The 14,229-nt window shown below is 42.0% G+C and overlaps 1 protein-coding gene and 1 long non-coding RNA gene across 2 annotated transcripts; one reads left to right on the plus strand and one right to left on the minus strand.

Moving 5' to 3' along the window:
* Positions 1-2,479: 2,479 nt before the first annotated feature.
* On the minus strand, positions 2,480-3,536 carry LOC125769045 (uncharacterized). The gene is made up of 3 exons (XR_007419012.1): positions 3,074-3,536; positions 2,740-2,890; positions 2,480-2,641 (listed from the first exon to the last, which is right to left on the minus strand). It is a non-coding gene; the product is annotated as an uncharacterized LOC125769045 (long non-coding RNA).
* A 1,701-nt stretch (positions 3,537-5,237) lies between these two features.
* Positions 5,238-10,418, plus strand: LOC125769039 (CD109 antigen-like). The gene is made up of 12 exons (XM_049437440.1): positions 5,238-5,523; positions 5,603-5,798; positions 5,859-6,537; positions 6,602-6,870; positions 6,939-7,030; positions 7,097-7,352; positions 7,430-7,630; positions 7,692-8,145; positions 8,212-8,514; positions 8,586-9,847; positions 9,911-10,064; positions 10,142-10,418. Exons 1-12 carry the CDS (start codon positions 5,468-5,470, stop codon positions 10,234-10,236), a joined length of 4,017 nt encoding a protein of 1,338 aa, XP_049293397.1. The 5' UTR covers positions 5,238-5,467; the 3' UTR covers positions 10,237-10,418.
* Positions 10,419-14,229: the final 3,811 nt, after the last annotated feature.

The following is a 14,229-nucleotide window of genomic DNA, read 5'->3' on the forward strand; positions in this document are numbered from 1 at the left end:
GAAGTATTATAAGTTGCGATGAAATGTACAATTGAAAAAAATAATAATAATTTTGAAGCTTTCAGGTTGTAGACCTTGAATATGTTACTGGTATTCCCTGATATACGTCATACTCGATATACGCGATTTCGTTATACGCGATTTTTTCGAAACTGACATTTAACTTCGTTAACAAAGAAGCAAAATTAAAAAAAAATCATCAAAGCCTGGCGTAACGAGCTTCTATCTAACATTAACAACTACTTACCAGTTATATGGAAAGAACATTATCGGAAATAGAACCAATGGACGAAGATGAAAAAATGTTCAGTAATGTAAGCCAGAATATCCGCAAAGAGATGGGGATATATGTACAAAGAAATCTATCATCAAACCAAGAATTCGATATACGCTAATATTCGAGATACGCGATTGCCTCCGGTCCGCATTGATAGCGCATATCGGGGAATACCTGTATTTGTTTTGTATGTCCCAAGAAAAGAGAATCCAGAAGAGAACACAGAAATCATGCAATCTAGAACACATAACACAGCTAAAAGATCACGACTTTCACATCACGACAGTGCTTTATCTAAAATTCTCAATATTCTTCATGTGGTGGGATATTCAGTTTTGCTTTTTTTCATATTTGGTTCATATGAACAGTGTGTAATTCAGAATTCCTGATTTCTGTAAGACACTTTTTCTCCTGTGTAACACTTTTCTAACTGTCTCGTGATGATCAGATTTTCGTCGGTCAGATTACAGGTAGGGCATGTCCTTTTATTCACTCTTTTACCATCAACCACAAGCAAATATGTCTTCATGTACAGCAGAACTTCAATAGGTCCAAGTTTTACAGCCAAAAAAGGTATAGGATGACTTAATTTGCAGCACATTCTGAAAAACTGTCTAAGTTTTCTTTACATACTCCAAAAATATCTACTTAAACATCACTCCAGGTGTTTGCAGTTTAAATGTAATTCCTTCGAGACATGTATCAATGAGTCTTGATAATTTTTATTACCAGATTTTTCTGTGTTAATATTGTTCTTTGTTTCGTTTAGGGCGCCCCCGGTGGAGCAAGGACTGACTATCTTGCTACGTGGTAAAATAAATCTTGGTATGGCCTAGCCGTTCTTAAAAAGTAAAAAAAAAAAAAATCTTTGGATGTGCTCCTCTCACAGTTCTGCTTTTGATAATTAGCTTCAGTAAACAATCAGCTCTTATAATCCTGAACGCTTCTAACTTAACAAGTTCTACTTCTTCTTGGCTTGATCAGGGACGAGCACGTTGTGAAGACATACCCAGGTCAAAAATCCGTTTCCAGGAAACTCGGTCCAGGGCTGCAGTCCTGCATCCACGGCCGCATTCTATCTTCGACAGGTTCGTCTCCACCTGATCCAGCCAACGAGCTTGCTGTGCTCCTCTACGTCTCGTGCCAAACGGAATCTTCTGCTGGAGAACTCCTCTACCGTCTCGAGATCGGCGCCGTAAACTGATACTCTGCTCCCAGGATGGCCAGATCACGATCATAGGTAAAGTTTGTAACGTCTCAAACTTGGATGAAGATACTATTGAAGTTATTGTGCTTGTTTTTTTTGTAGAATCATATCTGATAACCTTCGAATTAAACCATACAGCGATCTTTAATCATTCGATTTTTCTTGCTACCGGAGCCTATTGTCGAAATTTTTTTAATGACAATATTTGATTATGGATTCGATAAATTAAAAGGAGTGTAAGTTTGTGATACTGTCTAATGAGGTGGCATGGAATATGAGTATAGCATGCATAGAGACTAAAGTCTGTATCGAGGCGTACGTTATTCATTCGAATTCGAACTCAAATAAGAAAGCCCATTTTGATTTTACTTATTGTGCTGGAAATATCAAACTTAGGCACCTCTCTTAAGTAATATACGTCCAAACATCGACAATAAAATTTTATCAAAGCTTTTTTTTAATTCAGGTAGGACGGTCTGGCCGTATTGCTCGCATCGAAGCTTGTTTCGAAATAGAAAATAACGGAATAATAACAAAACACTTTTTTTCTGCTCAAATTGTCAATCGCCTTACTAAGTTTACTAACAAACTTCCTTACTTACGTGTACGTGGTTTACTTTCGCAAGAATGCATAAGTGATAATCTACTAAATATTAGCTCCTAGTGTTGTCCTGTATCGTTATGTTGTACAATCAAAAACGGAATTCAGATAATTGTCATGCTAAAAACTATAAATTCCATCACGATTAAAAAACATATAAAGCGTGGGACATCAGAAACATTAAAATAATGAAATGTTTGTTATGCTTCATGGCCAATGGCTACTCAACATTCCAATTTCTCCACTCAGCAATCATTGGCTTTGAAGGAATTGTTTCATCTTCGAGCCATAAACAGGAAGGTATAACGCTGTTTTGGACACTTTGCAATTAAAAAAGCAACATTTTATAAGTATAAGATAGAACATTCCAAGGTGCATTTTAGCTTACTGGATGGGTTTCTCAAACTTCAATAAAGCAATGTCATGCGTTCCGAGGGTTTCATTATAACTTGGATGTGTAATCACATGACTTAATTGTAGCTCATTCTGCCTATTATAACCGTCAAACGTAACGTGGCGAATGTTTTGCTTCGTAATGATAACCACTGTTGAATTGCTGTCAGATTACATATATGATGGAAATATAACAAATGATTTTAAATAAGAAAATAAATAACTTCAACTTGAAGAATGTATACTTCAACTATTCATTACTTGTTATACGCGCAGCGAGCAGAAGCAATAATGATATTCTCCGTGATAAGGATTCCTGCACATTCCCCTCTCACACTTCTTACAAACACCAGCGGCGGTCCTGCTTCAAGGTCTTGTTCTGAATCCTCTCTTTTGTAACGGGTATTGAAACCTGACAATGACATTGATATATTGGAAACTTTTTCAAAACCTTGATTTTAGCATCAATTTACTTTGTTTTGTTAACACTTTCTTTAATAAATCAATAATATTCCATCATAATTGATAGCTGGGAAAGTGAAAGAAATTCAAGGTACACCATTTCTAGAGCATCTGTTCACCGAATGCCACTTACACTGCGCTAATGTAGCTAAAAGAAATAACGTAATGAATAATAACGTTGACGACCCCATCATTGAGATGCTGTTCAAAACCAGACTGCCGATCAAGAGGTGGCGTTCGGTGGATTTAAGCGGACCTATTGGAAGAATCACACAATTTCTCTTACACTTACGAACGTAACGAATATTGCTGTCCTCCTTTCTCCTTTCGGAGTTAATAAATGAACACGATTGTAAGACAGCATTGAAAATAATCACCAAAATTCCCCACATTGACGCAGCTAAAAATGCTGTACAGCATTGATGCCCCGCCTTCGATTTACTTGAATATCAGTACTTGACCTCGGCGGCCCAAATTTAAAGATAAGGATGAAGTCGTCATTCAATGAGATGCTGATGGCTTTCATTGCCGCCTAGAATTTGCCCCTACAGTGATGAAGTTGTATGTGAGCATGGAAGCAGCACATTACCAGCTGTTGTGGCAGATTCTGACAGAGGAGAAAGAAGATATTATCATCTTCTTGGATGTTGGATCTACCAATTATGTCTCGAGCATGACTGAAATGGTGGCTATTTGTGGCTTACAAGGATTTGAGTCGAGACATCATTCGTATGACTTCCCGGTCTACAGAAAGCCGCACCATCAAAACAAGGCCGCAGGGACACTTGTAGACAGAACTACGCTGTAGAGCGCCCCCTGGCACACGGCATTGTGTGCGCCTTCCACTCTACCAGCTGCGAGGCAGCTGCAGTTTTATCCGGGGAACTGCCGTACCGTCTCCTGATTGGTGAGGACGCCCGCTGTTATCGTCGACAGCAAGAAGATCCGGAAGCCAGCAAAGCAGTTGCCTGTCGCGAAGAGCACGAGGAATCACTCCGACAGTGGCAACAACAGTGGGACGATGCGGCTGCATCGTCGACGGCGAGTCGCTACATACGCTGGACACGCTTTCGTCCACGAGTATCTTCATGTGTGCGAATTTGCTCCGTCCCCGGATTGTCTCAGATGTGCAGGGTCGGTGGAATCGGTGGCCCACGTATTGTTCGTGTGTCCACGCTTTGCAGACGTTCGCGCGGAGTTGCTGTAGCGTGGGACGGACGACGACGTTGATGCAGACAACCTCGGCAGGCGACTGCTCGAGAGTGCGGAGACGTGGCGCCGGGTGCAGCAGGCATCGAAGCGGATATTCTCCATTCTGCAGGATGACTGGCGGGAGGAATCGCGTGCTCTGGCCGCCTCCAGAGCCACGCAGACCGGTCCTGCGCAAGACCCGCCCATGGACTCGACGGAAGCAGAGCAGATACTGCAACGAAGGCGTGAGGCGCGCAATCGAGGCGCTCGTAGTCGGCGCCGCTTCGCAGAATGGAGAGGCTCGGCGACGTCCAGATAGCGCCGGCACTGCCGGCTAGTGAAACAGTACAGCGGTCGGAAGAGGTTGAAGTAGAGGAGGCAGGTTCTCCAGTGCCAGCGATTCTCCAGCAGAGCACAGGCTTGCTTCCCTCGCTGACCACCACAGACGCGCGGGGATTGCGGCAGAACCTCAATCAGCAACGGTACAGCGAGAGAGTTCGACCCAGGACATTGGCTCTTCTACCGGGGGAAGACGGCGCCGTGGAAGGCAACCGTCTTCAGCTGCTGAGGTGGAACAGCAGAGGCTGCGACGCCGATAGAACGAGAGGGCGCGTAGGCTGCGCCACAGGCAGGCACGCGACATGGAGGTCGAGGCCCAGCCTCCCTCATGGAATGAGCTACCTGGCTCGGGATCACCGGAACGGAGGCCGGCTCTGAGTACAGCTGAAGAGGCGGCGGTTGCGGAAGAGGCGACATCAGGGTGCTAAGCAAAAGGGATTGAGAAGAAAGAAACCGGCACGGAAATCGACGAAGGCTAATGGCATACGGTATATTGTTGTTTAAGATAGATACAAACGGCGAAACTCTTCAACTTTATATTATTAGGCCCTCAAAGTGCGGAATACCCGGAATACCCAGAGTGCGGAAAACATCTACGCAATATTTTTCTCTTACATGTTTTTTTTTTTATTTTAGTATCAACAAACGCGTAATCAAAGTCATATTGTTATTATCAAGCCTACTCCGTATGATTCGCCGTGTTTGTTTGTTTTTTTTTAATGAAATTTATTTTTTGATAGCACGTTGCCCCTTCTGACAAGACGGAGCTCCAGGCACTTTGTGGTCGTGTGCGGCGATTTAGTGTTCCTCGTATCTCAAATTAAGATTGCATCTCAACGCAAAATATAACATATGACCTATGTCTCGTCTTCCAAAAAATACATGCCAAGTTCCATCATCGTAACAGTTTCCCTGATAGGGTCGTTGCATGTTATGATTCAGTTCCATTGTAGACACCATCTTAAACGGACGCGTAATCGAACAACGCTACAACAACATGTGGCCGTGCGTAAGGCCATTAATGGTGATAATCTTCGTAGGTGCTGCTCATGGGTAAGAACAAACGTTTGTGGTAGTTTCAGTGTTTGGTAGTTACTATTATTTTATGAATAATTTTCGTACCTGGTTTCAGAATGCTGATCGTGGGTCCTAAATTCATTCGGGCCAATCAGAACTACACAGTTGCGGTTAGTAATTTTTTACCACATCTGAGCAAGATAAAGTTAATGATGCGGTTGGAGGGCGAACCAGACGATGGTAGAGCGATTCTTAACTTAACGGAGATAATTGAAGTGTGGCGGAGGACGACTAAAGATATTACCTTCCATGTAAGATGAGCACATACGAACAGACGAGTGTGTCGATGTTAAACCTGTACTTTCTTACAGTTGCCTGAAGACTTATCAGCTGGGAATTACCGAATCATCATTGACGGACAACGTGGCTTCAGCTTTCACAAGGAAGTCGATTTGGTGTTCCTCAGCAAAACCATATCAGGTTTAATACAAATTGATAAGCCCGTGTTCAAACCAGGCGATACGGTTCAATTTCGTGTAATAGTGCTGGACGCTGAGTTGAAACCTCCTTCGCGTGTAAAAACAGTTTACGTAACGATCAGTGATCCTCAAAACAATGTTGTCCGGAAGTGGTCCTCGGCAAGATTGTACGCCGGAGTGTTTGAGAATAACCTTCAAATCGCGCCAACTCCAATGCTCGGGATATGGAAAATCTCGGTATCAGTGGACGGAGAAGTACTCGTGTCCAAGACATTCGAGGTAAAGGAGTATGTTTTGTCCTCGTTTGATGTAGAGGTGGTACCAACCGATGTTCCTCTGGAGGAGGACCAAAGTTTGAGTCTGACGATAGCAGCCAACTATCACTTCGGAAAACCAGTGAAAGGGCATGTCAAAGTGGAGCTGTATTTGGAGGACGATAAGCGAGATCAGGTGAAAGAGTTCGACATGTCCGGGATTGGACAGGTGAATCTCCGTTTCAATGAAGAACTGGAACTGTTCAACGATCAACAGGATGTGCGTGTAAAGACGACCTTCGTGGAGCAGTTTACAAGTAAGAAATGTGAACAACACTGGTTTTTGGAAATGCTAATGATTCTCAATTGTCTGTGGTGTAGATTGGACTGTGGTGAAAGAATCTCAAATCACTGTGTACAAATATCCGTACCGCGTGGAACTGATCAAGGAAAGTCCACAATTCCGTCCAGGACTTCCCTTTAAATGTACGCTTCAGTACCGATATCACGATGGAACACCTGCTAAAGGTGTAACCGGTAAGGTGGAAGTGGTGAAAATCGGATACGAAACAACTGCCACTAGTGATGAGGAAGGTTTGATCAAACTGGAGCTGAATCCGAGCGACCATATAGAGCAGATGTATATCACCGTAAGTGAACTTTCGTGCAAATTAGCGTTTGATTCTCATGGATTTCTCATGGAATAACATTTAAACAGTTTTCCAACAAATATGGATTCCTCCTTAACGAGCGAGTGGACAAAATGGATGTTGCCACAAATGCGTTCCTCAAACTGGAATTAAAATCTCCGTGAGTAAGAAAATACATTGCTAAACATTGACGTGACTTTTGCAAAATTGTTTTCGTTGTTTCCAGTGTTACGTTGCATAGTATGTTGCGATTTGTCGTTACATGTAGCGATGGTGTTAAATTCTTCGCGTACTACGTTGTGTCGAAGGGCAACATCGTTGATTCCGGTTTTATCAGAACGAACCAGCAGACCAATCATCCGCTTCGGTTCATGGCCTCTGAGAAGATGCTACCGAAAGCAAAAATTATTATAATAACCGTAGCTAACAAAATGATGGTTCACGACGTTCTGGACATAAATTTCAAAGAGCTACAAAACAATGTAAGTGGAACTCCTATTACTTTTACCTTTTTACCAGCTAAATTCAAACGATTAATTTTACTTGACTTAAAAATTAGTTCGAGTTGAGCATAGATAAGCAGCATGTAAAGCCGGGAGAGCAAATCGAACTCCGAATGTCTGGACGACCGGGAGCGTACGTGGGATTGGCTGCATACGACAAAAATTTGCTGTACTACAACGCGAACCATGATATATTCTGGGAGGACGTCATGCAATTGTTTGAAGGATTTCATACGATCGAAGAGAATGAGTTTCATGTATGATGAAAAGATATTTTGAAAACGTGATAAAAATTTCAATAGTATGTACACTTTACAGAGCACAGGACTGTTCGCTAGGACGTTGGATGACATCAAGTTCAGTGGATCCCACGATATGTCGGCACGACATGGACCGCAGACAAGCAATCCCAATATCAAATTGCCCTTGTACCGGACAAACTTTCCAGAATCGTGGTTATGGAAGAATGTGACCATTAGAAGATCTGGAACGCGTACAATTTACGAGGATGTGCCAGATTCGACCACATCTTGGTACTTGACGGGGTTCTCCATTGATCCGGAGTATGGTTTTGGCATCATCAAAAAGCCCATTGAGTTCACAACGATCCTACCATTCTACATCATTGAGAATCTTCCGTACTCCATCAAACGAGGTGAAGTCGTCGAATTGCATTTTACACTGTTTAACAATCTTGAAAGAGAGTACAACGCTGATGTGACGCTGTACAACGTGTTGAATCAGATGGAATTTGTTGGACGTCCTCTGGAAGGTAAGGGTTCTTAATCTCTTGAAGTAATCTTTTCCATTTCAGTACATTACAATCTTATGTTTGCAGCTGAAAACTACACGAAGTCCGTGAGCGTTCCTTCAAAGCTTGGTGTTCCAATCTCATTTCTGGTAAAGGCGCGATCACTCGGAGAAATCACTGTACGGATTGAAGCTACGATTAAGTCTATTCAAGAAAGTGAAGGATTGGAGAAAGTGATCCGAGTTACGCCTGAAAGTTTGCTACAGCTGAGGCACGAATCTCAATCGTTCTTCCTCAATAAATACAGCAATCGTACCTTCCCTATTGATTTAGATATCAAATGGTTGAAGGTAGACAAAGGTTCGGTAAAGATTATGTTCCGAGTGAATCGTGAGTATCAAAAAGTGTAAAGAAATCGTTTTAAATGTGGTTGATATTGATATGTCTTTTTGTGCAACTAGATCAGCTTCAAAAACCTGCTATAACAAACTTGGATGATCTGCTTACTGCCTCGTATGGTAATGGAGAGCAGAACATGGTTAACTTTGCACCAAACATCCTGTTGCTCGACTACCTGTATGCTACTGGTTCGAAGGAACAGAATCTCATCGATAAAGCTACCTATTTGGTGCACCAAGGCTGCCAAAATCAGACGCGTTATCGTCAGACAGATGGATCATTTGGTGTATGGCAAAATAAGGGTGGCAGCGTCTTCCTTACCGCTTTTGTCGTTAAATCGATGAAAACTGCGTCGAAGTACACAAACAGGGTCGAAATAACTTTGGTCGAGAAGGCTTATGATTGGCTTGCTTCGAAGCAGCACAGCTCTGGAAGGTTCGACGAAGTCGGTTACGTGATGTATAAAACAATGCAAGGCGGTCTACGAAATGGCATTTCACTGACATCTTTCGTGATAACAGCGCTTCTAGAGAACGAAAACGCCAAAGTGAAGCACGCGGCAGTGATCCAAAAGGCAATGCACTATATAAGCACACAAATAGAATCCATCCAGGAACCTTACGATTTGTCCATTGCCACCTATGCATTGATGTTGAACGGACACAGCATGAGAGACAAGGCATTTGATAGGTTATTAACCATGTCTTCCTTTTCGAATAACTTTACGGAACGGTATTGGAACACGACGAATAGCATAGAAGCGACCGGTTATGCGTTGTTGTCATTTGTATTAGCGGAGAAGTATGTGGACAGCATTCCAGTGATGCGATGGCTAGTAAATCAACGCTATTTTACCGGAAGCTTCCCGCACACTCAGGACACTTTCGTGGCGTTGACGGGATTGACAAAGTTGGCGGCAATAATCTCTCCGTCGCGGAACGACTACACCATACAGCTGAAGTATAAGATGGCTACGCGGTATTTCCATATAAGCTCTGAAGACATTAATGTTATCGACTTCGAGGACATACCGGAGTTCACAAGGTCTCTGAAGATCAATGTTGGTGGTATCGGATTCGGATTGTTGGAGGTGATCTATCAGTACAGATTAAATCTCATGTACTTCGAGCACCGATTTAAGCTGGATGTAGAGACACAAAACACGAGCTCAGACTACGAACTGCAGCTGAAGGTGTGTGCAAACTTCATACCATTAATTCAGGACATTCGATCAAACAAGACTCTGATCGAGGTGTACTTCCCTAGTGGATACGTTGTCGATCAGAATCCCATCAGCGAGCAATCTTCCATTAATCCGATACAGGTGAGATAATTAAAAAAAAAAGAAAAGATAAGCAAGACCTCTAACCAATGCAATCATTTACAGAACACCGAAATTATGTACGGCGGCACATCCGTTGTTGTGTATTACAACAACATGGGCATCGAGCGGAACTGCTTCACCGTGACTGCTTACAGACGGTTGAAGGTGGCTCTGAAGCGTCCAGCATATGTGGTCGTGTACGATTATTACGATCCCAGTGAGTATTTAAGATGCAATTGGTTGGAACATTGCATTGATGAGAATTTATTTTCTATTTCAATTTCTGTTTTTTAGATTTGAATGCTATAAAATTGTACGAAGTGGATAAACAAGAAGTTTGCGAAATATGCGACGAAGGTGATTGTCCCAAGGAATGCAAAAAATATTGATTAACCTTTTTCAAATTACAAACGAGCAATAAAATGCTTCTTCCAAGAAAAAGTACCCAATTGATGTTAATTCGGTTTTGTAGGTTTTGCCTAATTACATGCTTAGTGTTTAGTGAAATAAACTAAATTTAAAACCTGTTTGTTGATAAATGTTACTTAAACAATAATAACAATTAATACTGTTCCAACGATTTGTGTGTTCAGAAAGATGTGGTTTGTGCATCTTCTGCACTCATCAGACCTATCATCAATCTCATCAGTATGGTTAAAAAAACACACACCACCAAAAAGTTTCCGGTAAACCAGATTATTTATTCCCGTGTGACTCATAAGCTTCACAGCAGGAACCTAAGCAGTGATGCGAACAGTGAGATGCTAGATCATTTCCGTACCTCAATCGATTCCAGTTCCAGCAAAACACACGGTCCACCGACATCCAGCTGCTCAGTACAGTACAAACTAGCAAATTGGGAATTGCAATTGGCCGTCATTCCGATTATTGCAAGCCTCGATGGTTCTTTGCGCGTCGATGTTACGCTAGCAGTCGATTAATGGTACTAGAAAATAGATGCAAGTCTTTTTGGAGCATACATATTGGCACAAAAACGCATGCAGCAATGATTTAACAACAAGAAAAAAATACACCGCCCAAGAGCATACCAATTCACCAGTGCAGTCTTCCATCTCCACGGACCGGCTGCACTTCCGGTGCATCGGATTGCTTTCATGAAATCGGCTTTTATTCAGCGCATTTCGATTTGCACCGTGGTCCGGAGTGCATCCGAGTGCCTGATGCATTTTTTCGGCGATGAAAAGTGGCGCTTCAATATAAAACAAAAATATCGCCAGTGGACGAACGTTCAGTTTTTGGGTGGCAAAATGTGCACAAAAAAATGAGAAACCACTCCGAAGGGCACTCCGTTTGATTCACTGATGCAATTGAAGCCGAGAGCCCCAAAACAACGGGATGTGTTTTAGTGTGTTGGAAAGTTGAGTTTTTTGCTTCCACCTCCTACTTTCATGTTGTATGTGCTGTTCGAAAATACGATTTCGATTGGATGAAGTTCATCGATGAAGCAAGTATTAGTTGCGGTGAATTGGTTCCGCTTTGTTGTATTTTTGTTTTTGTTTGAGTTTTTGTATACTATTGGAACATCGATGCGTTTTGCAATAGTTTCAAGTGATGCAGCCGGTAGATTCCATCATGCGTCCGCTGCTCTAGGCACGCGTGGTCGGGCGTGAAAATTCCGGCATCCAAAAACCTAAAGCCTTCTAGCTTGCGTGCGTGCTGGACCGGAAAGACGTCGATAGCTGGCGGAAGCTGCTATGCCGTGAGAGTTTGTGTGTCGGAAGCGGCCTCGGGTAACCGCAACACCGAAACCTCCTGGAAGCTCGAACGGTAAGGAACGGGACACGGCTCCACGATAGTATCGTTCACCGGGCAGCTGGGACTGAGCCACAATGCTAAATCACCCATCGACCCAAAGACGTACCGGTACGGTCATTGAAAACCACATTTTAAATCAATGCACCGCCCTGCAACCGGTGCCAACTATCCGGGGCTAACCCTCGGCCGCCAGCTAACCCGTCAATTGATATTCACAAATTTCAATTAATTACACGCTTGACCCAATTTACACGCATCTTCACACAGATTAATTCGGTGTCGAATGTGTTCGCCTTGGTCACACGGGGGTTTTCAGCAGCGAAGAAGTCACCTTCGCTTAAGCTGGGCTACCGCTCAACTTGCCCACCCGGAAAGCCGATCTCTCAAGAATTGGACGACGAAATGATGATGTGGCTTGGTGTTTTGGACCGGCGATTGGTGATACGACCTTACTGTGTGCACTTGCCGCTCGTGATTAGACGTTCGGTCAATCGACGAAGGTGCTACCGTTTTGTGGAGCTGTATAAGTGACGATTCGATTCGATCCCTTTCCGATGTGGAAAATTATCCACAAAAGGTCGACCTGCACCTGCAGCCCTTTGATGGAAATCTAATTTAAATCACCTAACCCTCACGACGGATTCGGTCCCGCCCGTACAGGTCACAGAGGGTGCTCGAACCCGGCGGCAAGCAAACATGTTGATGGATTCGAGAAAGACACCATTGAACCTGTCCGGTGCGATTGCTTGAAGTGGAGATGATGCAATGCAAATAATAGGGCTTAGTGACGTAATTTAGGCTCAATCAGTGACATAATCATACGATGCTCACCGTTCTAGAAGCTAAAACGGTTTTTTTTCTGTCACCCAATGATTCTGTCCTTATTTCTACTATTGAGTTTAAAATGTAATGAATAAAAAGTGTATACTAAATACATTAAATAAAAGAAATAAAATTAAATTGCATATTATTGTACACATACTATGAAAATTTTTATAAGTTCTTTCTTACTTCATTAAAATTTGCTCCGTATGATGATGATGCTGAAGGTATTCGGAGTAGTGTTGGAAAAGTTCTTCAAAAAAAGGATCGATTCGGAACTTGATTTTTTTTAAAGTATCGAATCGTGTTAAAAGATCGATTATATATATTTTTTTTCATATAAGAAAAGTTACACATGAATCACAAAGTTTCTTTTAATTACATTTTCTTATTAGTATTTTGTAGTTATGGATTTATTTTAATTATTATAATAATAATTGTTATAAATTAATTGTTCGATTTTTTTTTCGGTAGCATTCTGCTACTTTTTTCTGTGCAAATATTTCCAGCTTTTAAAAAAAATCAGTTCACATAGCACATAACTTGCTGGAATAAATAAATGGAGAAATATCAATATTGAATGTGCTTCGCAACGTGGAAATAAGTCTCTCTCTCTCTCTTCTTGGCTTTTTAACGACCTTACAGGTCACGTCGGCCATTTCTGGCTTACTAGACTTATTTTTACCACGTAGCCGGATAGTCAGTCCTTGCTAGGGGGGGACGGTCCGGATGGGATTTGAACCCGGTCCGGCCGTGTGGACTGGCGCCGTTTATCACATGCACCATCGGGCCGCCCTCGTGGAAATAAGTATTCGATTCTTTAATACGACACATAAGCGATGATTTAAAGCAAATTCGAGTGTCGTCGATATTTGAGATACGCGGATTTCTCTGTAACCTGTAAAAATGTCGGATCTTTGAATTTGACTTGAATCGAACCTAAAGTATCGTGAACCTGTTTCACTTCAAAAAAAGAATCGGATCGACCCAGTAGAATATCGGAACTTTTTTCTCCAGTTCGGATCAAATCGTCCGTCTCTAATTCGGAGGCTATTTTTGAAATTGTTTGTCTCAAGTCAATCCAATAGTTGTCTAAAGTCCTTTATTTTATTCTCGAGAGAACAAGCGCACGAGTACCACACAGATCATAAGCAATGTTTATTCATGGCAACATGAGTTCCACCCTCAGTGTCGATTACTAAAAAAGAATTGAAGAATTCAGGTTATCATACATTAGCAAATATAAAATTTGGGTTAAAACCCAATTAAAGAATCCCTGTGATAAATCAATTTCTGTTCGATGGTCTGCTTGATGGTGACGATCAGAAGCATCCTCTGGTTTGGTTGTCCGGTGTCATTTGACTGACGTTACAAACCCACAAAAATGCTTCTAATTTGTTGCGCGATCGCATACCTTGCTAACGTTGTAGATTATGCTGCACAATTTGTTAATAATGTTTCTGTTTTAAATAACTTTCTGATAGAATAACGTTCAAGTTAGTACTCATTTGAAATTACCAATATTAAAAAAAAAATCGAAGGTTTTTAATATCTTTACGAGGGAATTCAGTTAAAAAAAATCCTTTAATAGGTACAAGTTTAGCTCCAACATCAAACACTCTCCACAAATATACAACAATAACAAGGAACACGATGAAGTCCACAAAGCAACAGGAGTTCGGACCATCCACAACAACACTAGCAACAAAAACAGCAATAGCCACAAACACCAGAATCACAACCGAGTATGCCCGGGATAAGGCAAATTACAAGAAGGAAAGGCA

This window comes from Anopheles funestus, chromosome 3RL (genome assembly GCF_943734845.2).
Source record: "Anopheles funestus chromosome 3RL, idAnoFuneDA-416_04, whole genome shotgun sequence".
In the NCBI taxonomy this organism is placed as follows: domain Eukaryota; kingdom Metazoa; phylum Arthropoda; class Insecta; order Diptera; family Culicidae; genus Anopheles; species Anopheles funestus.